Source organism: Juglans microcarpa x Juglans regia, chromosome 3S, assembly GCF_004785595.1.
Source record: "Juglans microcarpa x Juglans regia isolate MS1-56 chromosome 3S, Jm3101_v1.0, whole genome shotgun sequence".
Taxonomy (NCBI): Eukaryota; Viridiplantae; Streptophyta; class Magnoliopsida; order Fagales; family Juglandaceae; genus Juglans; species Juglans microcarpa x Juglans regia.
This window is the reverse complement of record NC_054599.1, coordinates 3,062,195-3,087,855: the sequence shown is the minus strand read 5'-3', so window position 1 is coordinate 3,087,855 and position 25,661 is coordinate 3,062,195. Positions and strand designations below refer to the sequence as shown.

Sequence of the window (25,661 nt, the reverse complement as noted above, 5' to 3'; positions counted from 1 at the left end):
GTTGCATTCTAGTTGCTCTTAATTAGCTTTGCTATATTGTGGTGTTTTTGTGTACGTAATTGTTCTAGTGTTTGCTATGCATTGTTGTGGCTAAAGCCTAAAGGTGGTTATTTGCTTTGGAATTCAGCTTGTTGTTGCTGATCAAAGTAGTTTTTCATATTTTATCTTGTATTTGCTGGAGCTTATTTTTCCGTTGGTAATGGTGCTTTAGCCTTTGTGCTACGTTGTTAGTGCTGGTTTGTTTGAGTCCAAGCTTGTATTTACTTGATGTTTAGGAGTTGTTCGGTTGTTATGTTGTTGTTGTGTTTTTTTTTTTTTTTAGTAATTCTACATACAACCGTGAAGTATGTAAATGTCGCTTAATCACTTTGAAAAAGAGTGGAATCCAATATTAAAAAATTAATTTTTTTCATGTGAATCCCATATTTTATTCTTTTTTTCAAAGCGATTATACAACAGTTGTACAATTCACATTGCAAATATGTTCTCTCTCTCTCTCTCTCTCTCTCTAATGTGCCTCTATCTCTATTGTTAAAAGAGAGGAGCTCTTTAAACTTGTAATGGAAGAAAGCTAGCATATTGCTAGATAGAGTACTCAAAGATGTGATCAAATTGTCATAACATTCTTGGTTATTAATAAATCTTCATTTTATTTGGTAAAAATATTAAGTAGTACTATTGCATTCTTATCATCTCATTAATTTCATTTATGTTTATTTATCTATATAGAACCCTAGCTCAGTGTATTACTTTTAAATTTGATAATTTTAAGGAAAAAAATATACTTGCAAAGCTCTTTATTAACACACCAAACACATTACTAATGTAAAAACTCTCAACATAAATTATCATTAAAAGAATTGTTATTGTTCTTATTTTTTTTAAAAATTATAATGGGTCCTAGTGATTTCTTTATCCACCAACTTGTACTTTAGAAACTCAATTTTAAGACCAGAACTTGGATTTTAAAAATAAAAAATTGAAAATTGAAGTTTTAGAGTTGGTTTGGATTGAGAGATTCATCTCACTACTATTCATAAATTTTAACTCATAAATTTTACTACTATTTACAATTCATCTCAACTCATCTCATCTCTCAATTCAAATGAGTCCTTAATGTTAAAATGAGGGGGAAAACACTAATATGGGCTTTGGCATGCATATTGGGCCTAGATTTTGTTCTCGTTGCTTATCCGTTCAGATGATGGGCTTTTAATAAGATCAGCCCATGAGATTTAATGTCAAATTAAGTAATAAGATCAGCCCATGAGATTTAATATGGGCTTTGGTTCAGTATCGGGCCTAGATTTGTTCCCTAGGCTTATCCGTTCACGTTCAATGGGCTTTAAATAAGATAAAGCCCATATCTCGGATGAGCTTCACGAATCAACTTCTTATTAAAATGACAAAAACTTAAGGTGCCCGGCGGGACACATTTGAAAAGAATAAAATATCGCGGAGCCAAGCCATAGCTGCTTCTACCACAACTCTACAATGGTGAGCCTCCCTCTCTTACGCTTCTAGTGGCTTTCAGTTGTAATCTCTAACCTTCATTAACCTAGGGTTTATCTCTCTCTCCCTCTCGTAACTCTGCGTTTTGATTTTCAGCCGGATTCCACTGAAGAATTTGAGCCCTTGTTCGATTACAGCCGCGTTCAGCCTCTCAATTGCGTGTGCCTCGAAGGTGGGTTCCTACTCCTTTCAGATTATTATTTTTTTCACGCAATCCTTTTCGGCTCTCATCTTTTTATCATTTGTTTGGTTGCCGAGGCAGCTTAGGAATTGGTGCGATCATTAAAAGTCTTGAATTTTACGTGCTTAATTGTTTAATACCTGTCGTTAAAATGGGATTTTAGCTCTGCTGAGCCTTATTTACTGTGTTTTATGGTGATGGAAGCAATTGAACCGTGAAATTTGAAATTTTATTCTCTTTCTATCACCGTTTTCACCCTTTTTCCGGCAGATGATGATGATGCGGATGCATCTCCAGCTTTCTTTCCAAAACGGAGGAAGATTTCCGAACCTGTTGTAAGATTTTCTTTTTGTTTTTGATGTACCTACATGTGCGTGTACGTGGTGATAGTGTGAGTATTGAATTGCTTAGAGAGAATCGTACGCTGAAGTTTATTTGATGATTGTAATGGTTTTTTTTTTTTTTTTTTTTTGTGTGTGTGTGTGGGTGGGGGGGTAGGTTGTTGAGGATGTGGAGGAAAATGCGAAGGTCATACAAATCGGGAACGGTGACAAAAAGGACGATTTGGATTGGCTAGCACCTCCACCAAAGGTTACGAGGGATATTCAGAAGATTGTTGGAGAGGATTCTACCATAACGAAGTTAAGGTATACACATAAGTCCATATAGGGTTTCAATTAACTCTATATACTTCAGCTACAAGAAGAAATTGCACGGGAAGATCTCCCAAACCTTATATCTCATTTGTTGTTTATTTCCTCCATTCTCATTGTTCTCTTCCACATCGAATGGGGGTTCGAAAGGAGAAATGATTATCTCGCTCTTTTTTATAAGTAGATTCTCTCATCTTCTAAAATGCTACTTCATTTAAACATTGCATCCGTGCACCACAGGCCAAATATCTATGCCAATTAGAATTTAATTCCAGTCCATGCCTCATGAAGAGAATGGGGATTTGAATTAGCTTTGTTTATAATGTCAATGAAATCTGGATGTTTTTCGTGAAGTCACAATGTCTCCATCGAAAAGTAAAGCTTAAATTTTAATGCTGTGAAGTAACATTCTGTTAATTACCTGCATCTGTATTCCATGTAGTTTTTGGTATCTAGATGATGTTGAGAGATGTTAACACGTAACGTGAAGTGCTTTTGGGATGATGTCAACCATCCTATGGTTGCAAGAATTGTACCCATTGTAGACATTCAAGTCATGAACATTGATCAAGCCATACTTTATATATTATCTGGTAGCAATATTATAAATTCTACGCTATTTAATCAAGCACTTCGTCAAGAAAAAAGTCATTAGGACTTATTTTATTTTGTTTTTCTGGTTTTATTAACACTCACTCCTTCCCATTTTTGCCATTTAAAGTTTATCCTTGGATATAGGTTAAAAAAGCAAGAGCTCGTGTCATTTGCACAATCAGCTGAAGATTTGTTGCGAGCTGTGGAGGAGTCTGCAAAAAGAGAACTCGGGAATTCAAGGCAGTCCTCTCTGGAGGCTGTCTCTGACCAACCATCAAAGCCTTCCTGTGAAAGAGTTAAGATAGTTATTTCTATTCAGGACAAGGATGGGCTGAAACAATTTCGCATATACATGGTATATCTTCATGCTAGGATTTTGGAATTATTGTCTCAATCATTATTGCCTCATTTATTATCAGTACTATGTAAGGAAAGTTCAGCTTTTTTCAATGCACTTACTTCTCTGCTATTTTCCTGGATTATTGCCCAAATCTGTCAATCAGTTTCCAATAGAAAAAACTATAAATATTTCAATTTCAATAAGGTAAATTAACTGTAATGTTCGTAATACTTTCCAATACTTACTGGTGGAAAATGTTTGGGTTGACGAGTCATAGGGCTGAAGTCAGCGTGATATGAAGCATAATTCTGATTTTATTAAATCATACAGTGGTTTAAAATCAAATTTTTTTTATCGGTAATAAAGAACCTTACTGCCAATGAGCCATTGAACTGCTTTTGGTGGTTTAAAATCAATATAATTGCTTTAGTTAGTGAAGTCCCTCTTCTGTATTCAATTTTTTCACCAGTTATTTAGTTTTGGTGCTAAATGTTTATATTTCTTCATTCTGGATATTCATACAAGAATATACGAATTTATTTTGTGTTTAAATGGTACCTTTTTCCATTCCTTTTTTGGCTGTACGTTTTATGTATTATACTGTCAAGGAATTCAACAATTACACATTGTGAGTGGATTTCTTTTAATCCCACAGGATGACAACTTTGGGCGGCTCTTCAAAATGTATGCAGATAGAGTTAAGCTCGACATACAGAAATTAGCATTTAGTTTTGATGGGGATAAAATAAACCCAACAGCAACCCCTGATGGCCTTGGTATGGAGGATAATGACATTATCGAGGTGCATGTTAAGTCGAGCTGATTGAGGTAACATGTAACTGTATAGTTTCTATTCTCCCTTTTGATCCTTCAGTTTTGTGTGCCATTCTACTTTCAAATATTTCAGCCGTATCATTCCCAAGATCAGCTTTTGGACATGCTTATGAAAATTGGCTGCTTTGAATTTTTATGGGAAGTAATCATACTTATAAGAGAAAATATATTTGCAACTGTGAATTGTGCAATCGCCGCGTAATCGCTTTGAAAAAAGTAAATAAAACATGGGACCTACATGAAAAAAAATAATTTTTTAATAGTAGACTCCACTCTTTTTCAAAACGATTATGCGGCATTTACATACTTCACAGTTATATGTAGAATTAATCGTTCAAGACTCTTAGAATATGACATCTCTTAGAAGATCATTTTTTTATTTATGACAACAAATATTTTTCAAACAAATAGAATTGATTAAGGCCTCATTTGAATATTGAGATGAAATGAGTTGAGAAATTTGAGAATAGTAATGAAATAGTTTGAGTAAAGATATTTTATGGGGTTTTGGGACAAGAGAGAGAAAAAGTTGAATAAAAATATTATAAAGTGAAAATATTATTAGAATATTATTTTTATTTCGGGATTTGAAAATTTTGAATTATTTTTTGTGTTTTGTTTGGAAGTTTGGAAAATTTTTAATGATTAGATGAAAAAGTTGAATATTTTTTACTTATCAAAAAAAAAAAAGTTGAATATTTTTAATTGAAAAAGTGTTTGTGCTTGTAGTGTTTGGATGTTGAGATGAGATGAGATGGGGTGTGAGACCATCTTACAATCCAAACAGGGCCTAAATTTATGTGATGGAGCTGTTGCCAGGCTTTATTTAGTGTCATTGGGAGTTCATTTCATGTCTTTTTTTTACCTTTTTTTAAAGTATTTTGTCATCTCTTTTAGAACCAGATTGATCGATAGGAAAGGATATATTGATGAATTGAACAAGAGGGTCTAGGAGGATGACACCCATTTTGGTTTGGAAGTGATGAGTTGGTTTGGGGGTAGGGGAGTTTCCAACATCAGCCATGAACATTTCTATACCTGGTTCACTTGCTTTGTCATTCTTGCTTTCAGCAATTCTTCTGTTTCTGTGTGCATTTTTGTGCAATTTCCTATTTATTCTGGTTCTGACTCAGATGTTTACTTTGACTATGTCACTTAGTGTTGTGGGTTTATTTTGAGCTTATCAACCTGAAACAAACCTTCCAAATTTCTTACATCTGCTTTGTTTCAGGTTTATGCTTCAACCATGGCAATAGTTCTTTTCTGTTTGTCGGTTGTGCAATATTTGGCTCTGAATCTTTGGGGCCATGGATATTTCTGAAATCGCTTGGAACAACAGTTTTTGCAACAAGCTGAAGCGGCTCAGTCGTGAACAATAATTGAGAAGAGTGCCAATTTTCTTATTTGGCCCTGTATTTATTGAAACTTTTTTTTTTTGGATAACTCGCTTAAGCTTTTCTGTTATGGAATCATGCAACAATTGCCTGTGCAGATGTTCTAGTGCAATAAATTCCCATATTGTTTCTTGCATTTGTCTAAAAGAAAGAATCTATATTGGAACGGGAAGTCAAAGTACTAGCAATAGTTAACTTTTTAGCAAATTTGAGTCTATTATGAAAATTGTATTTGTATGTCTAAAATGGATATTGCTATAAAGTTTGAAGGGAGTTGTTCCTTTTCTTTTCTTTTTTTAATTACTATGCCGTTTGGACAGTGAGTTGAGATAAAAGTTGAATAAAATATTATTAGAATATTATTTTTTAATATTATAGCTTGCTGGAATAGGCAACATCATAGTTCTCAGTTGGCTACGACATGGAGGATGGTCCCTTTGTGTTTATTGTGGTATATTTGGTTAGAAAGAAATGAGAGATGCTTCAACAAGGAGACAACAGCGGAGGAAGTCTGGAACTTTTGTATTGGATCAATGAAGTTTCTTATTTATAAAAAAAAAATTATTTTTTAATATTATTATTGTTTTGAAATTTAAAAAAATTAAATTGTTTATTATATTTTGTGTGAGAATTTAAAATTTTTTTAATGATGAGATGAGATGAAACACTTATTCTAACGGGCTTATATAACATGATTTTGATGTCATAATGATTCCTATTCTTGTTGGTTGTATCAGTAACATAACATCATTTGATTTTGTAATGGTGGTGGGCGTGGAGGATCATGAGAAACCTAGTAGACATCAATCCATACCATATCAAGTATGAGGTTTCTTCTAAATTGATATGTTCTAGTTAATTTTTAATCATTTGCTTGGCCACACAGATAGAGTTATTCATATTTTTTAACCACCAGTCTATATGATATTAATTAATAACATATAAATAATAAATAATTTTTTAATTATAAAATAGAGATAAATATTATATTCAGACTCACATTCCTTAATTTAATGTTACACATATTGACCTAAACAATAAATATGAAAAGTTATTTCAGAAAATTAGGAAAGATTTGGATAGTGAGTTGAAATAAGATGAAATGAAAGTAAAAAGTTAAATAAAATATTATCAGAATATTACTTTTATTTTGTGATTTAAAATAGTTGAATTGTTTATTGTATTTTATGCGAGAATTCGAAAAAAATTGTAATAATTAGATTAAATAAGTTGAGAGGCTCTCTCAATCCAAACAATCTCTAAGTCTTTTAATATCTATAGTTAAACCTATTTTATAATAAAAATATTTTACAATTTGATATGCAATAACAAGTCATATAAGTTTGTTAACATATTTTTATAAGATGAGCTAAATTTTTCTTTAATATTTATAAAAGAGAAATGGTAAATTTATAAAAAAAATTTCAAAATAAATATAATCTAGTCAATTTTTTTTACAATAAAAATTATTTATAATGGATACATCAAAACAAGTCATGATAATGGTACGAGCTTACCTTTAAAATAAAATTATGTGCAAAGTTTGTCGGTTTGAAAAATTATATTTGAAAATTAGTGTGCAAATTACACATTCTATTTTATTGAATTTCAAATTTTTTATAAATCAAATCTTCCTGTATCAATAAAATAAAAAATATATTTTATCTATCAACTTTCAATTTTCAAGTAGAAATATATATATATATCATGTAATCTATATATAATCGTAAAGTGCGTAAACGACATGTAATCATTTTGAAAAAGAATAGGATTCATTATTAAAAAATTAATTTTTTTCATATGGGTCATATGTTTTATTTACTTTTTTCAAAATGATTACAAGACGGTTGCACAATTTATGGTTGCAAATATCTTTTCTCATGTAAAATATATGAAAAATTCTATTCGTATCAGGGACTGGGAACCCCGCATACACGTCCATCCATGTGTAAAAATAAAACGAGACGTTTTGTTGAATTTGATTAAGTGATATGCAGCAAGCTTGAGAAACCCACAAAGATTGATGTCATCTTCTTCTTTTCATCTTCTTCTCTTATACCTCCATAGAGAATCACGAAGCTCATCTTCTTCTTCTCATTTTCTGTTTTTATTTTTTATTTTTTTTTCTCATCTTCTTCTTTTCATTTGAAACGCAGCACTCCTTTCGTAAACCCACGAAACAAATTTAGACTAAACACGAAGACATGGACTTCTCATCTACTAGTTCACATCTTCTCATCTTCTTCGTCTTCGCTATTACATAAAATTTTAATTTAGATTTGTCCTAGACTGATCAATCAGATCTATCGTACGTACACTATCCAAATTCAAAATTTCTCAAAATATCAAATATTTATTTTTTGGACGAAACTTGAAGCTTTGTTGCTCTTATGAGCTTTTTTAGTAATTGTATTTTTTTGATAAAACTAGAAATATGTTGCTAGATGGGATGGAAACTTCAAGGAGTAATATAGTGGAGAAGAAAGGCTATGAGCGGGAATATTAGAGGATGATGCAGTGTATGTTCTTGGGTCGAAGAAGCCAAAGTTGCAGGCTTTGGCGATGCTTGTTATCTATAATTGTTTTCACTAAATGAGTTCCTCTTTTGGGACTCCATTTCTTAATGATCAACTTTATGTGTAATGTAATTGTGGAAGCTATGAAGGTGGATAGTTTGCGAGACTTTTCTCATCTTTGGAGCCTCTTACTCTAGTTGCAATTAGCTTAAAGATGCACATTCATTCCTCTTACTCTAGCTTTGAAATAGCATAATTCCAAACAACATTGAGTGAACAAACATATTGCACGTAGAATGCACAACAAGAAAAATAGAGACAGGATCGGGGCTTATTTCTTCGACGGCATCTAACACTAGTAGATGCAAAATATGAGGAATATGAGGAATGGTCAACAATCTTCTGCGATGGGAGTTCGACGGCTTACTTCTTCTACGATGGGGGATCAATTTTGGTGCTGAGTTTGATTTTTACTTTTGAAATCGATTTTCTTTTTATAATAATATCGGCTGACGTGGCATTAGCCACCTTTGCCAATTTCTCAAAAGGTACCCAATGGCAGGTACCTGTAGCAAGATTGAAAATATATTTGAGAAAATATATTTACAATCGTGAATTATATAACTGCTGCGTAATTGTTTTGAAAAAAATAAATAAAACATGAGATTCACATAAAAAAATTAATTTTTTAATAATATATCTTATTTTTTTCAAAAAATTACGTAATATTTATGCATTAATTACTCCTTTTACATATATTTTAAAGAGTTTTACTACATAACCTCCACCACACTTCACACTCTACATTGTTTTGAATTTTTGAATTTTTTAATATTTTTTTTGAGTTTATTTTTTTAAATTATTTTAAATTTTCTATTCATTATTCATATAATAAATATTTGATAAAAGAAAAAAATTATAAAAATTAAAAAAATGTAGAATATAGAGTGTAAAGGGGTTGCGAAGATGTATTCTATTTTAAACAACTCACGGACAGCGTCAGTTTCGAGTTGTTTCTCGGGGAGGCAGGTAGGTTGTTGGATCAAATCACATTCCCATGTTTCTTAAAAAAAAAAAAAAAAAAAAATTACATTCACATGAAAAACTCACGGATGACGTCAGCGGTTCCCACGTTACACAACGCCACGTGCCCCACTTCCACGCTGGAAAGTTTTTTTCAGTAACGCACAAGAGATATAGACTGCGTTTGAATATTAAATTAAGTTAAGTTGAGATAATAAAATATTATTAAAATATTATTTTTAAATATTATTATTATTTTAAAATTTAAAAAAATTAAATTATTTATTATATTTTATATTAAAATTTTAAAAAATTATAATAATAAATTAAGATAAGTTAAGTTGATTTTAGATTCTAAACAAATTCATGTCTTCTACAGGCACTACGCTAGAATTTATTATTAAAAAAATTAATTTTCATATAAATAAAAATTCTATTTACTCACTTTTATATATTTTTTATATATTCAATTAATATGATTGCCTGTATTATTATTTTTTAATATAAAATAATTTTAACTAGTATAGCACAGAAAATACAAAAAAGTTAATGTCACACTATTTCAAATAAAAAAAATATTTATAAACTAATATAATTGTTTTGAAAATCATAAATAAAATATAAAATTTACATAAAAAAATTAATTTTTTAATAATAAATTTTACTTTCTATTCAAAACGATTTCACATAAGCGGATTACGTAGAAATTAGAATTACTCTTTCAGGTATCATTTCGTGCACAAGTCGTCTGTACGTACCATTGTTGCAGATCGAAAGTATCCTAAGAATAGATAAAGACTGAAAGAAAGAAGATAGAGCAAAGCTCCGCGACTCCGACGACCGGAAAAAAAAAAAAAATAGGTTCCATGAATTCCAACAAACATAAAGGCTGATCTATTTCTCTTGATGCTTCTAGTTTCTTGTGCACATCCATAGGTTCTTCTATTTTTTTTTCTCTTTTTTGAAGGGCATGCCATCCTGGTAATTTCAACTCGTTCAAACTTACTTCGAAGCTTGATTTCTTCTGCATACAAGTTCGAAAAAGTTTTGATCGGTGAAATTAAACGGGATTTGGGCTTGAGTTTGAGGTTTTTCACTTTATTTTTAGTTTATATCTCCCTTTTAGTTTAGTTCTGAATAATTAAGTGGTTAAATTCCCAATTTTCCATCTGTTTCCATTTTGTTGAACAATTAGTTATCATTTTATGAGTGTAGGGATCATGAATTGGAACCCCGACTCCATCCAATGCCATAAAAGGACCCTGCATTAAAAATTTACAATTAGCTGTTTATTAAGAAGGCTAGCTACATCCGACTCTTACAATCGAAGGGTTGTGAGAGTCGGATAGGCTTCTATTGTACGGTAGTCCTCAGAGCCAACCATCCTTGAAGAAGTTTATATAATCTAGGGAAATTTAATAATAGATAAATATCTGTTGAAAGACACATCTTAAATGTCTAAATTCAGCTCTCTCTCTCTCTCTCTCTCTCTCTCTCTCTCTCTCTCTCTCTCTATATATATATATATATATATATATATACACACACACACACACGTATATATATGTATAAGATCTGTTCATCAACACAACCTGGATTTTTCGACAGAAGGTTTTAGATGTGGAACTTAATAAGGTGTATGATTTATTTTTTTACTCTTTTTTTTCCCTTGTTTTAACGTTTCGATACTCCATTTTGTGCCGCTGGTTCTGTTCTAAGAATTTTGAAGTATGGGGGTATAATACTCGTGATAATAATTGACATCAACTTATTTAATGCTAAAGGTATCAGAGCTCATAAAAAGGTTAGCGAGTTGATATCCTTATTCATTGAAACTCAATCGGGAAACTTCAACTTATAAGGTTTTGGAGTCTGGTAGTTCTGTATGACTGCAGAGTAAATGATGGAGAAAATTTGTGAATTCTGCACAGAACTGAGGCCAGTGGTTTACTGTAAGGCTGACACAGCACATCTTTGCCTTTCTTGTGATGCCAAAGTCCATTCGGCCAATGCACTTTCTAGCCGACATCTGCGAAAAGTCTTGTGTGACTTGTGCAGATACCGCCCAGCTTATGTTTGGTGTACAGATCACCAAATGTTCATGTGTCACAGCTGTGACCGAAGCCTGCATGACAGCTCTTCCCAGCATCAGAAAAAGGGAACCAGGAGTTACATGGGATGCCCTTCTGCTAAAGATTTTGCAGCATTGTGGGGTTTTGAACTGAATGACGGCAACGATAGTACTCGTTGCGATCAGCTTGTGTCCACTTCTTGTGGTTCTGGGGATTCCAGTGTTGTAGATTTTGACGTTCCAAGACAACCTTTCTCACAAATTGGAGGCTCTTCAGTGTCATCTAGAGTGAATTGTGCAACTCCAGTCTCCAATGCTGGATCTGAAGTGGGATCAAGCAGTCAACAAAGTAAGGTAGGCACTAGGCAGGATTTACATTCACAAGTATATTTATAGTTTTCCTTGACGACTCCAATGATAACAGGCCCTTTTTTATGTCGAAATTCTCCTATCCTTTCACGACTTCTAAGAACTTGGGGCCCAGGTAGGAGGTAAAACTACCAGTCAAGTTGGAAGAATTTTATGTGAATTCCGATTTAGCGAGTCCCGGATTTGGGATGGTGCTGGATTGCAGGAGGTTTATACCATTTCACCTTACCTTGTCCATAAACTCGAAGCCAAAACAAAGTTTTTGCAACTCTATATTGATGAATTTCACCATCATCCTGACTGTTGAATCGACGCAAGAGATGTAATATAAAAAGGAGGATAAAGTTATTTGTTCATCTGATGGTGATTAACTAAACTGATGCAAAACTTTTATGTTTAAGTATATAAGAACTCTGTATAAAAAATCCTTTATAATTCTTCTTAGTATTGTGCTTCACTTGCAGATTAAACAGCACCCCACTAGCCATCTTCTCCAACAGATTCTTGACTTGGAAAGGCTTCAGCTCACTGACAGTTCTGACCATTTACCTCTGGTACGTGGTCAAGAACAAACGGAAATATCTTCTTCAATACATTATACTTCAGTGAAGTTTGATGAAAATCTTGATCAGCATTTACAGCAGTCCCAGGATCTTAGTAGTGATATTCAGCAAAGGATCAATTCACAGCAGGATCTGAAAGAGAACGTTTTATCATTCACATTTCCTCAACAGGAGCATTTATCTTCATTGTCGATTACTAGCCTTCCTTTGAACGGAGAATCCTTCTGGCAATGGAAAAGTCCAGTTCAAACTAGTCAGGTTTGATTATTATCATTGGAACATTGTGGGATGAAACACTTGTAGATTAGCTGCATAATGATGCATTCTTTCTTAGGGGTGCAAGAGCATAGACGTTTCTGTTGCCATCTGCCTACGCACATAGAATAACTGAAACTCCTGCTTCTCAATGAAGGGGCAGAGTATTAATTCATTTTTCACTACCATTTCATTTTTACTGTGACCAAAGTTTTGATTCTAAATTCCATGAATGGCATGGTTAATGACTAAGAATATATACTAAACACTGTTTCACTTGTCCACTGTAGCAATTAGGCCCTCAACAACATAAGGTCTACAAGTTTGGCCCTAAAAAAAATGCCACATATTTCTGAATATTAAGCTGTGATTCACAGTTAATAACTCCTTTCAAGTGTAATAAGACTTATTGCATGGTAAATGTGGAATGGAAGATTAGGATCTCTACTCAAATCCAAAAATGTGGAACAAAGTTAGGTTGAGTTGTGTTGAGTTTAGTTTTTCTTGTTTCACAGTAAAACGTTTTGTTGACTTAAGTGTATCTTGTCACAGTGTAGAACTGCATCTCAGAGATTACTACTTGTTTCATATTCATGATGCTCTTGTCTTACCCTTCTTCTTCTACCCTATCATCATAATGAAAGTGAGATTATCACATTGCGTGCTGCAATAGCTTGTATGATTGGTGAGTGACCATATGTATGACTTGAACAAGATCCTGATCTCAATCTTCAAACATTTATCTGCTTGGAAACCAGAATGTCATAGTTAGCTGCTTGGCAGTAAATGGTTGTCATTTCATTTGTGGTCATATTTACATATGTCTACAAAAGCAATTAATTATTCCAAATTGATTTTTGCAGTTGTGGTCTCAAAATATGCAAGACGTAGGGGTTTGTGAAGAACTACTTTGCGATGATGATTTCAACATACCTGATGTTGATTTAACATTTCAAGGTTTTGAAGAACTATTTGGAGGCGATCAAGATCCAATCAATGCTCTGCTTCATGATAATGTCTCATGCTCCTCCATAGAGAAGGATGTGTCCCATAATACATCAGATAATGGTCATAGGAGAACCATGGAGGTGAATCACAACTCATTTTTTTAAACTTCTGTGTAAGCTTAATCTCGTGTTTTAAAAGAGGTCACAATTAGTGTTTTTTTTTTTTTTTTTTTTTTTTTTTTTTTTTTTTTTTTAAATCAGAAAAGCTCCCTTTGTTAAAATAGCATCTTCGCATTTTGTGGTGGAGGGAAACATAGGTACAGCAAATGAAACATTAGAAGAAAAAAACTATGCCATTCACAGGCATGTGAAAAAAGAAACGAAAGAAACAAAAACTAGTTTCTGAAGCTAGGTTAGTTCCTGCTCTATACAAAGTGTAGATTCCAATAAGATTCCTTGACAATTCATAGCGAGATGTGAGAAAAGAGCCTGCACATCAGCGCCCCGGTTAGCCAGTCCATTAATTGAAAATTCAAAGTTTAGATTAGTTGAAAGTCTATCGCTGAGGTTAAAATTTTCAATGTGTTGACATGCATCGCCAACTCCCCTAATAAATCGGAGGAAGAAATGATAAATGGGAGAAACACTTTGGGATAGAAAAAGAGGCGTCAGAAAACTTAAAATGTAGGTCTGGAACTGAGAAGAACATCTAGAACATTTTAACACATAAATATCATTTTGTAGATCATGTGTATCTTTTGAGTTACTACAATTGCTATCAATATCTTGCATTGGAGGGCTGCATTGTTGCTCCACCAGTCGGTACTATATTGTTCGAACTTTGGAGCATGGTACCAGTCTTGCTGGGACTCATTTGGCACTGGGCAGGTTGGTGCAATTATGCAGGTAGCTAGGTCAAGTGACGGAGCGATGTCTTAGTCATGATAACTTTGATAAGCATAAGAGTTCTTGTAATTATTGGCCATTGATTGTTTCACACGATGTTTATTAGTGAACCTGTCTTACAATTAGATGAGATTTTATTACTTCTAGCACATTTTGGAAGTTAGCATGAGTTATGCATCTAGTTTTGCTATAAAACTTTTACGCTCCTCTGCTCCTTTTCTATCATGACAGGATGCCTCAGTAGGTTCTTCCATTTACATCACTCCCTCAGCTCAGATGGGCAAGGACATAGGTCCTTCTGACCAAGTTTTTAACCTTCCAGGAAGCGCTGATTGTCCTCGCCCGATTCGATCATCTTATTCAACTTTGTCATTTTCTGTCTCAAGGTTCAGTGCCGAGAGCAGTGGTACTGATTGTCTCGATAGTGGACTTTCTCCTTATATTATAGGAGAACCTTCTCACAATTCACCTAACCTTGAGGGTGCACATTTGGACGCCAGAGAGATTGCCAAGATGAGGTACAAGGAGAAGAAGAAGTCTCGACTGTGAGTATTATGTTTCTCTCTTCAACCAGGTTTTTCGGACCAAAATCTTTTAGAGTTTGAGAACTTTGCAACCTTAAATCCTACCTGTTGTTTTCAAATTATTAAGTTTAAATCCTATACGTTTAGTAAAATCTGGATCCTTGACTTCAAAAACAATGGTTGAGATAGTTGAAATTTACCATAACTTGCTGGTGAGTATTGTAACATGCTTTGAGATATCAATCACTGGTTTAGGATCACAGTTGTCATTTTCCTGTTTTTGCGCAGTAGGCTTAGATTAGTTAACTGTGTCTCACAGTTTGGATCACACTGTATTAATTGCAAAATTAAATTAAAGCCAAAACCAATACACTCTCCACGAATATGTGGAAGCTAATCATTAAATTAAATTTATTTTGATTTTAGCTTGATTTGGATTAAGTCAACTAGCGGTTTACCCTTTCGGATTTAGGTGACAAATAAAACAGTATGGAAGAATCTGCAATGAAAAGTAAATAAAATGGTAGTAATTTTTTCTATCAAAGCTCTTGAATGGGACTTAATTGTGACTGAAACTGCATCATCTATTCTTAGCGAATTTTTCCGTCATCTGTAACTTTATTACGGTTGTGGAACTGCAGCTCAAGGTTGGTTGTGGTAAGGAATGTGAATTATGTTTCATTTGGTTATGCTCCCTATGGTAAATATAGTTTTCTTCTTCTTCCATTGTTTTTTCAAGGCATGAAAACAAAATTCGATATCCCTCTCGCAAAGCTAGAGCTGATATTCGGAAGCGGGTAAAAGGAAGATTTGTAAGGACGGAGAACTATGACTCCAATACCGTTGACGTGACACAAAGCTATTAGCTTTGCATCTTGGTCTTATACATATATTTCATTTCTAGCAGAGGTAAAATTTTTGAAGCTTTGTATTTATATAAGTAGTTTATGAGGCTTAGAGAAGAAATTATGGGAAAATCATTTCCCTGAACTTTAGTTGATCAGGGTCATTGTATAAGTTTCTACAGATCTAAACTCTGTTTTCCTTTCAAACTGTTTCTTGTCCTGAAAACTGTGAGCTGTCACTTAGGTATTATGCGAAGAAAAATGAAGGTCTTCATCTGAGATGTTGTTATTACATAGTAGGTGTAACGGGGTATGTGACATATTTTAAGTTGTCGATACATGAAACCACGTAAAATGTATCGGATAGTATCGTATCGGCAAGTGTGATTAAGGATAACATGATTTAGGAAATTTTTGTGCATGCTTAGAAACCCTCTCCCGTTTACACAAAATGCATATCTGTCAGTTTTACATACGTTTTACTATAGGAAAAATCTTCTTGCAAGCGAGTTCGCGCATCAAATCACACACTGATGCTGATATGTAAGGCATTCGTTTAATGAAATGGTGTGAATTAAAAACAGAAATAATTTTCGTGAAATAGAGGACTTTTTTCTTCTCAATTTTTTTTTTATTTTTTTAAATAAAAAAAAAATCATGTAAATGTCGGTACGCGATTTGGTACGTCAAATTGTAGCTAGCAGTCTCTTTACTATAATAGCCTAAGCATCACTTAAATTTAAATTGCAAAGCTCCCAACCAACTGTCCTCGTGATGACCAAGCACAATTTGATATCATCGTCACCCTTCCTCCAACCTGTAGGAAGGAAGCCATTCTCTATTCTAGATTTCTGCCGACTGAAATTTTCTTAGCTCTTACTTTCACCCTCCTCCAGTAGCATTGGGCCTGTCTTTGACAAACTAGCATTGGGCTTTATGCCCACCCTTTTAGTTTTATTCAACGTGTATTTGGGTCTATTTTATACCTTGTGTGATTTATCCAGTGAAAAAACCCAACCCCTGCACTGTTTAGGGAAAGACTTCTTTTTTTGCTAGGAGATTTTGAAGAGGGCACTAGTCCCCGCTTAACGTTTCTGTCTCTGATCTGCCTTCAATATTATTAATCTAAAAATTGTTATATTTATATAATTTAATGACAAAACTTAATCCAAAAACAAGGAGTGCCAACCCTGCCAAGTACTAATTTCAATGAAATTGAAACGCGCAGCCTACAAGGAATATAAATATAGAAAAATTATATTCTCAAGTCGGTATATAGATCACACTGAATAAAATGCTTACATGTCATAATTTGATTTGGAAGATAAATTTTAAAATTTGAGTCTTACAAATCAAATCTTACCATTTAAGTGATGTTGATAGTGTACTCTACAGTTTATACACCAACTTAAGAATAGAATAACTCTTAAATAAATAAATAACCAATTTCAATGAAAATGAAAGATAAACAACATATAACAGTTTACACTTAAGATATAAATGTGTGCCCTCCTTAACCACCATCACTTTTATTTATTTATGGGGGCTTTTTAGTGTAGGAGGGAATATGAACATGATGGGGCTAATATTCACCAAACATTTGATAATAGAATTTGACAAAAAAAAAAAATTAAGAGGTGGTTGTTATAGTTGTGATAAAGAAGCAAGCTAAAAAGGAGTGTTGATGGCACTTCTCTTCCTAAATGATACAAATGTCTTTAGTATTGGTTGCATGACTTTGAAAACTTCATTGAAACCCCAAACCCACCGGTAAGCTTCTAAACCAAGCAACTCTTATAATCAATTAATGCGTTTCTAACCGCAGTGGGACCTTCCGGATCCACACACACCCCCTTGGAGCTTTGTCAATGTCACCACCTCCTTATCTTAATTTCAGTTCTAATGTTCGAAAAATTAAAGAGAGTATATATGGTGTATTTAACATAAGATATATAATTTAATAAAAAGGGCCCCTTGTGTGGGGATTATGATCACTTATTTGACCATTTTTGCATAAAATAGGGGATGAATTGGTCCTTTAACTTAATTCGTAAATCAATAATTGTGATCGGAAATGATAAAATCTGTGATTAAAAAAATTACTTCTTTGTCACTTAATCTGTGAATCGTTTGCTATCATATTAGAAGATGATGAAAGTATGATAATTAAAAAGCTTACAAATATTGTAATATATATATATATATATATATATATATATATATATAACAACGAAATGAAAGCATAAAAGAATGTCTTAGTTATCGAAAATGAAGGTTTTAATTTGTTATACCAAAACCATTCTCGTCTATAAAAAGACCAATAAAACCCAACCACACACTACCTTAATTCCTGCTACTTGAAGAAAATCGAAAAGCAGAACTCAGAAAAGATGCTTATGACTATCATACAGACATATATAATTTATATTTTGATAGGCCAGGCAAAAAAAAAAAAAAAAAAAAAACTTGAAATTTGATTTTTTCCAATGATCTTACCTTCATTTGATTGATCTAATTTTGTTTTTAATGTTCCAAGTATATACAACAGGCACGTAGTACAGAGTAATGATACAATCTTATAAAGTAATGATATATATATATATATATATATATGCTTATAATTATTTTTAGCTATTTTATAACTCATTTTATAATCAACCAACATAATCACGCTACTTCGTTATAACTACTCTCAATTTTAATTAGAGTGAAAAAATAGTAATAAAAGAGTTGTAAGTTAATTATTTTTCTTACTGAAATGTCGTGATAGCACGCATGCCATGCATTTGAGCTGATTTAAGACTATAAATAAGCTGTGGGATTTGAGTAGGTAATGGATGATCAAATTCAGACTGTTTAATTTTTATTCAAATACAAGTCGATTTCGAACTTATTATTGAGTTAGATTTTATATTTACAAACAGCTCAACTTATTTTGAGTTACTTAATTTTCAAAAAATTGATTTTTTATATTATGTTTTATAACTATATATAGCAACAAATTCTGAAAAATTAATTTGAAGCTTTTATAAATATCTTTATATTATTTATCTATACATATATCAATAATTATAATTATAAGTATTTTTTATATCCAGAATTATATACTTTTTTTTTAGAGCAACAGAATTATATACTTTAATCGTTTAATAATCAATATAGTCTTAGGCTCTGTTTGGATAGTGAGATGAAATGAGATGGTTTTTAATATTTTTTTAATATTATTATTATTTTAGAATTTGAAAAAGTTAGAATTGTTTATTATATTTTGTGTGAAAATTTGTAAAAATTGTAATGATGGGATGATATAAGATGAAATCGTTTTTATATCCAAATGGGGCCTTATTTGTTTAGAGCATTCTCATTAGATTAGCCAAATGCATCTTCAAATTTTAGCTAATATCATATGAATTTACATTTGCATATTCCATTTAAATTCAATCATCACACTGGATTATCTATTTACCATCTATTTAATAATAAAATATTATTAATTTAATAATTTATTTATTTTTATCACATTTTGTAGTTCTACCAATTAAATATTAATAATAATTATATTCTAAATGTTAAATGTTAATTATATTCTAATTAATTTAATTTATTTGTTTGGAATGAGAAACTAGTATTTTAATGTTTGATAAAGTAACTGTAGTTAACTATATTTAGTAAAGTACTGTAGCTGAAATCTAAATTATTTTAAAAATATCTAATCTAATGTGATGTTTTTATGATATATATTATCTAAATCTTAGCCTTCCTTCTAACCTTGGACAAGCCAATAAGAATGCTTTCATAGGTATAACTCGAGGGTAAATATTTGGAAGTAAAAAGAGCTACCAATATCCGGGGATTGCTTATTAAGCGCTGTCGCAGTAGTACGCCCCAAAATCAAAACGGTTTTCAGTTTCATTTTGTTCTTTTACTTCCCTCGCACCAAACCCTCCTCTCTCTTACTCTCTCTCCAAATCCTCTGGAGTCTGAATATAAATGCACCCCTGCCCTACCTTCCCTCACATTCCAGAGTGAGTGATCAGACAGAGAAGGAGGAGGTTCTCCCTGTCCTTAATTCGCTGTTTGTTTCGGGTGAGCATTTTGTTTCTCTCTATTTTCTACAATATTTGTTTGATCAATACGATTTCTGTCTATGTTTGATACTTTGTGTTCTTCGGTTCATGAATTTGAAGGCGAACTACTCTACTCTCTTTTTTCTATTTATAGACAAATTGATTGTTTCCAATCTCTGCTTTTCCTCCTTTCCATTTTCCTCTACATTTTGTGCTTGTGATCCATCATAGTTATGTTTCATCTTTACTGCGTAATTAGTTATAACCTCGTTGATCGATCGGAAATCTCTGTACGTATCGTCGGCTTTTTCTCGTGAAATTCTAGAAAGAAAAAAATGTTTATTGAATGCAACAGAGACTTGGAAGAGAAAAGTTTCCAAGGAAGCAAAGAATAATCACAAAAACAGTGTTGATTATAGACGGTAAAATAACTGAACTATCGTTTTCCTCTGATTCTCTGTGCAGCAATACTCCAAGAGCTTAAAATGCAAAAGGACCCCTCCTCCGCCCGTTGCGGACCCACCGCCACAGCCGCAATCAACATATCCTCCCCATTCAAGTCTCAACTCCATCCAGACGGCGCCCTATACACCTCCCCCTACTCCCCAGTCTTCCCTACCAATACTTCCATTTCCGAGTCGGACTCGGGCTTCTCTGATGCAACCTCAAGCGTCGTCTCCAATCACCTCCACCACTCCCGCTCCATAAAGGAGCACCAGGAGATCGTGAACCGCCATTCTCTTTGCCTCACTCACCTCCGCGAGGCCACCAGAGAAGCCGAGGCCCTCCGCCAAGAGAACACACACCTCCAAGCCTTGAACCGCGAGCTCAACAAGCAGCTCAGCCTCCTCTTCCACGCCTCGGCCCAAAACCATCTCGCCTCATCCTCCACCGATTACACAGCGTCTCTTGAGGTTCTGGACGCCTTTCGCGGCTTCAGTATCGAGGACGAGGGGAGTGCTTGGGATGACGTGGCGGAGGGGAGCCCGACGAGCGTGATCGAGAGCGGAAGGGTCCAGAATGTTGATGTGGAGCGGTTCTCGCTGCCGAAAAGTATCTCAGTGAGATCCAATGGTTACTTGAAGGTGGCTACTCAGGCAAATGCCAGTGGAGGCGGTCGGACTCGGAGCGCGACTGGGCTTCGCAGTACAAACCCACTCAATATGACGGTAAGACTAATTGCATATATCATCTGACTGGCGAACATAATATTGTTATTTTTGGTTCAAATCAAGAATGCGATCACCTCTACTCATCGACGGTAGAGATTTAAAACAAAGGAAAACATGGTTTGAAACTAACGGAGCAAAGAGTCATGACTCATCAGCCTCCATCACCTTAATTTCCTTGCCATCCTTTCTTCATCGAACGCCAAGACCTAAAGTCGGCACCCTTGAGTCTTTCTTGATAGAAAGCCCAATTTGAAATTCTAGGATAACTTCTCACAAAAAATCTTTGAAGTGAACCTGTATCAACCTGCATACCCGGCAAGAAATATAGTACAAACTACAACCCGATTACAAACAATCGACTCAAATTGAAATCTTGATCTCTTGTTTTTTTGGTTTTGCATTGAGATTAAATTATTCTCTCTAATCTGCCGACAACAAAAAAAGCTGAACCGTTGCGTCTTGTGTACTTCTCTACCTCCACATCTGTCTCAACCTCATCATGTTAACACTGTTTGCTCCGTTAGTTTTATACTTTTATGAGACTTCCTTTGCGTGTGTGTATGCGTGTGTATATATATATATATATATATGATAAGTGACGACATATTGTATTTATCCATGCTTGTTCTTTTCGGTGATTGTGCGCCATCGAGTATTGGGAGAATAACGATTTTAATGTGTTCCACGGTGTCTCGGCTGTGTATTGATTAAGCTGCAAATCTGCAATGAAAGAAAAGGGCCAACGTGCTCTTTGTGAATAGTGTCTATAATTTGTTTATATAAGGGGTGGGGATGCTGAAATTGGTAAAAACAGGTAAAGTATGATAATTGTTATAGCAGAGATTAGGAAAAAAAAAAAAAAAAATCATACCTTGACTTTTTCCTGCTTTCATATGGGAAAAACTTGGGTTTGAGATTGGATCTCGAGAGTATCTACCGATATTTTTTTTATATTTTATTTAGTGATTAATTAAATATTTTTTAATAATATTGTGAATTTTTCTTAAATATTTAAGAATATAGAAAAAGTGTATGATAAAAAAATAAAAATTAAAACATTTTAATTTTATTGGGAGAATTTGTCGGACTACGAGGGTGTAGCACGACTCTTTTCATATACTATTAAGTTCAAATATATATGTAATTTTTTTCTTTGGCAATGGAGGGAAAGAATTTCTACTTCTAAATATTGAATTCGGCTGCATATTGGGCCCGAACAAGGAAGGGGTCCATTGGCCCCAGTCTAGACTCTAGAGCATCATTGGTCCCAAACTATACAGCTTTTCGAAAAAGAGAATGGCCTTTCCAAAGCATCAAGGGCGTTTTAGGGAGATTATAATTTTCTTCCTCATGCTGATTGTATTTGTTGAGATGATTCTATAAGTTGTCCTGCATGTTTATAATCACACAGCAAAAGGTGTACGTGCCGGGAGGGAAGCAAGAGGAGGAGCCACTTGAACTAGAAGTGTACAACCAAGGCATGTTCAAGACAGAGCTATGCAACAAGTGGCAGGAGACTGGTGCATGCCCTTACGCAAACCACTGCCAGTTTGCTCATGGCGTTGAGGAGCTCCGCCCAGTCCTCCGCCACCCACGCTACAAGACTGAGGTTTGCAGGATGGTCCTTGCTGGTGTTTCCTGCCCTTACGGCCATAGGTGCCACTTCCGTCATGCACTCACTGACCAGGAGAAAGCCATATTTGGGTCCGGTTTATAAACACCATCAACACTAAAAAAAAATGGTACAGTACATAATAATACACATTGATGTAACAAGCACAAATATAGACATACAAAAGACAAAAAATAAATAGTATCATGTGGCAGAGAGTGAGGAAACTCTTCTTTTATATCTGCCCCGTTTTGGTTCCATTTAAACGACATACTGAAACATTGATCATGTTCAGCTTATATGTGATCATTTTTGGTGGTTTGAATATCAACCAGAAAGAAACTCTTTTCTATGCATGGTGCGATATTGTCACCCCGGTTTGCTCAAGTCTTCAACCCAAAAGGTGGGGGGAGTGGATGTTCTTGGGCTGACATGTCCAACAAAAACCACGACCCTCTCCTTCAATGGGCCTGAATCTCCCCCACCTAATTTAAGGGATCCTCCAAATTAAGCTGGGCCCAAGATTTAGCAACTTTATATGTTAGTTACTTTATTGGTGGATTTATCATTTATTTGTTTGTTGTGACTCGGAAATTATTTGAGCTTCAGATGTGTTTCAATGTTTATTTTGTATCATGTTTATGTTGGTGATTAGAAAATAGTAATTAATTAAGAATAAAAAAATCGACTTTGTAATGAGTATATTGAAATTTTCATTCAGACAAAAGCAAGGCCGTATGGGCGTTGGTGATTCGAAAGCCAAATAAAGGATTAAAAGATGCATAGTACCATTCCAAAAATAAAAAAATAAAAAAATGTCAGGCCAAATTATATGGTATAGAGCAATTCTATCTGCCCATTAACAGTAACTAAACAGTACAAAATTATTTTGTGTGTGTCCGTTTTCTCCTTGGTGTTTGATTCCTTGTGGTTAGCATTTTCCCTTTATATGTTAACATTGAGTTTCCCTTTAAAAAATGGTGACTTGGTTTTGCTAAGCTACAATTTTACTCTTTAGGATTTGTTTGGAAAAAATAACTATTTTCATATATTTTTAAACTATTTTATTATTCACAAATAGTTATTTACTATTTATTATTATTTATAAACTTTATTATTATTATTATTATTATTATTATTATTATTATTATTTACAAATAATCTAGAATTCTCTTAATATCTAAATGAAATCCTAAGCTCGAGTATGGCTATAAATGAACCAGTCTGTTTGATAGTTCGCTTAGTACTCACTCGGTTAAATTTGAATTGAATTCAACTCGTAAAAAAAAAAAAAAAAAAAAAAAAAAAAAAAAAAAAAAAACATTCGTGAAAGCAAATATCCGCTTGATTTGTAAATAACACATACCCAACCAAACTCGACTCGACTTGGCTAAAACTCGTTAAGGCCTGCTCGTTTATGCTCGAGTCAACTAGTTAGCTTGACTAAATTAAAATTCATTCATATATTGATAAATATATACATACATTTATGTCTATATAGTGAATATACTTTATAGGTATATTTTATAATTGGTATAATAATTAATTGATAAAATTTAATAATTTCATATACTAGTATGTGAGAACCATATATGAAATAAATATATGTTATCATATTAAGTGTATATATTAATAATATATGTAGGTTAATCTATTGTTATTTTGGATAAATATCAACTATTTAGATATTTTCATTATTTATAAATTTTTTAAGATTTTTTAATTCAATAGAGGTTCTACTTGTTAGTTATATAAATTCAATATTAGATCTTTTATTTTTTTATTTAGTTAATTTATTAATTATTAAGTTTTATTCAAAAAATAAAAAAATAAACAATTTGAGCTTGAGCTCGAGCTCGGCTCAACTCGAACTCGTATGTGATATGAGCTCGAGCTCGAATTCAAGTTGAGAATTTAACTTATTGAGTTGAGCTCAAATTAAAAAAAAAAAAAAAAATCTCAATTTTAGACTCGAGTTTAAGTATTTTGAGTCGAGCCAAGCTCGGCAAACTAAAGACTAGTTCGACTCAACTTAATTACAGCCCTAAGCTCGGAATTAGAAAAAGAGGTCAACCATTTACTTACAAGTTTACAACACCAATAAACAAACCATGCCAACAACAAACAATTGACTCAACGTCCCGCTTGACACATCATGCCTACAAATATTTATGTGGCTCGCTGCAGATCGAACAACATATATGAAAGAGTTGATAAATGTATAATCTTTTTACAATTTTTTTTTCAACTATATTTTAAAATTAGGATATTTATGTAAAATGATATTATTTTTATAAATTATTTTATAAAAATGTCTCTCATTTAAAATATAGTTATAGAAAAGATTGTCAAAAGGGTTATATATCAATCATTTTCCTATATGAAATATGAAAATAATAAAAAAAATAAAAATTTATTTGTAAGCCTAATTTTTAACCCAGTATAAGTTGAAGCAGAAGCCTTCCACATCAATTATGTTAAAAAATATTAATGTTTTAAATATTTCAAATTTATAATAGGTCTTATTGAGAAGTCTCACATGGCTTAGGAATAAACTCATCATAAACTTTATAAGGAGTTACACCACTCTTTCTATTAAGCCTTTTATAGACATAAATATGTGTTTTTATATGGTATCAAAGCAGATTAACATATAACTAATGATGGGCTTCTGCGACCTACCCACAATGATAGTATCAAAAATACCGACCCACATATGAGGGAGCGTATTGAGAAGTCTCACATGGCTTAGAAATAAACTTATCCTACACTTTATAAGGAGTCACCTCACTCCTATTAAGCTTTTTATGGGAGAAAAATAGGTGTTTCTATAAGTCTTTTAATAAATAATGTGTTAACACATCAATTTATACATAGCAAAACTCATATAAAATTAAAAGAAAACAAAATCAAAATAAGAATTCTCAATTATGTGAAGAATATCCACAATTTATATTTTTAAATAATAAATTTAAAGTCCGATTAGTAATATCAGATCAACATTATAAAATATGAGTAAAAAAAGATATTAAATTTATCTTTTCATTCATATAATTATGAATATTTATTAAATTTGAGGCAAAGGATTGAAATGTTGAAATTCGGTTTGACAAGTACAATTTTGATACTTGGGTAAAAGTAATATTGATATTTTTTAATTATAAGCTTTATTTTATGTTATTTATGATAAACTCTTGTGTTTAGTCTTGTTATAATTATTTGTTGTCATTCTTTCTATGCTGAATTGTACTCTGATTAATATTTTAATACTATTTCTTATTTT

At 32.9% G+C, this 25,661-nt stretch overlaps 3 protein-coding genes across 6 annotated transcripts; all 3 read left to right on the top strand.

Moving 5' to 3' along the window:
- The first annotated feature begins 1,387 nt into the window (after positions 1-1,387).
- LOC121256880 lies at positions 1,388-5,644 on the top strand. The gene is made up of 7 exons (XM_041157665.1): positions 1,388-1,497; positions 1,609-1,684; positions 1,964-2,028; positions 2,192-2,340; positions 3,085-3,295; positions 3,936-4,108; positions 5,346-5,644. The coding sequence occupies exons 1-6, from the start codon at positions 1,495-1,497 to the stop codon at positions 4,101-4,103; spliced, it is 672 nt and encodes a 223-aa protein (XP_041013599.1). The 5' UTR covers positions 1,388-1,494; the 3' UTR covers positions 4,104-4,108; positions 5,346-5,644.
- Positions 5,645-9,892: 4,248 nt separating this feature from the next.
- Positions 9,893-15,801, top strand: LOC121257923 (putative zinc finger protein At1g68190). 4 transcript variants are annotated; one of them, XM_041159197.1, is made up of 7 exons: positions 9,893-10,028; positions 10,832-11,472; positions 11,952-12,041; positions 12,129-12,308; positions 13,169-13,393; positions 14,390-14,703; positions 15,422-15,801. In XM_041159197.1, exons 2-7 carry the CDS (start codon positions 10,948-10,950, stop codon positions 15,546-15,548), a joined length of 1,461 nt encoding a protein of 486 aa, XP_041015131.1. In that variant the 5' UTR covers positions 9,893-10,028; positions 10,832-10,947; the 3' UTR covers positions 15,549-15,801. The 4 variants fall into 4 exon arrangements, with proteins under 4 accessions (XP_041015131.1, XP_041015130.1, XP_041015132.1 ...); XM_041159196.1 differs by having other exon boundaries at positions 12,120-12,308; XM_041159198.1 differs by lacking the exon at positions 15,422-15,801 and adding an exon at positions 15,155-15,173 and having other exon boundaries at positions 11,952-12,308.
- A 3,594-nt stretch (positions 15,802-19,395) lies between these two features.
- LOC121257925 (zinc finger CCCH domain-containing protein 15-like) lies at positions 19,396-22,727 on the top strand. Its single transcript, XM_041159200.1, has 3 exons — positions 19,396-19,613; positions 20,060-20,763; positions 22,178-22,727. Exons 2-3 carry the CDS (start codon positions 20,080-20,082, stop codon positions 22,481-22,483), a joined length of 990 nt encoding a protein of 329 aa, XP_041015134.1. The 5' UTR covers positions 19,396-19,613; positions 20,060-20,079; the 3' UTR covers positions 22,484-22,727.
- Positions 22,728-25,661: the final 2,934 nt, after the last annotated feature.

What these genes read in the sequence shown, in the direction of transcription:
- LOC121256880 (XM_041157665.1), top strand. An exon ending in TCTACCATAACGAAGTTAAG is followed by an intron (nt 2,341 to 3,084) that starts GTATACACATAA and finishes CCTTGGATATAG; the next exon opens with GTTAAAAAAGCAAGAGCTCG. An exon ending in AACAATTTCGCATATACATG is followed by an intron (nt 3,296 to 3,935) that starts GTATATCTTCAT and finishes TTAATCCCACAG; the next exon opens with GATGACAACTTTGGGCGGCT.
- LOC121257923 (XM_041159194.1), top strand. Translation starts at nt 10,948, where the DNA reads ATGATGGAGAAAATTTGTGAATTCTGCACAGAACTGAGGCCAGTGGTT. An exon ending in CAAGCAGTCAACAAAGTAAG is followed by an intron (nt 11,473 to 11,951) that starts GTAGGCACTAGG and finishes CTTCACTTGCAG; the next exon opens with ATTAAACAGCACCCCACTAG. An exon ending in GTCATAGGAGAACCATGGAG is followed by an intron (nt 13,394 to 14,389) that starts GTGAATCACAAC and finishes CTATCATGACAG; the next exon opens with GATGCCTCAGTAGGTTCTTC.
- LOC121257925 (XM_041159200.1), top strand. Translation starts at nt 20,080, where the DNA reads ATGCAAAAGGACCCCTCCTCCGCCCGTTGCGGACCCACCGCCACAGCC. An exon ending in CAAACCCACTCAATATGACG is followed by an intron (nt 20,764 to 22,177) that starts GTAAGACTAATT and finishes ATAATCACACAG; the next exon opens with CAAAAGGTGTACGTGCCGGG.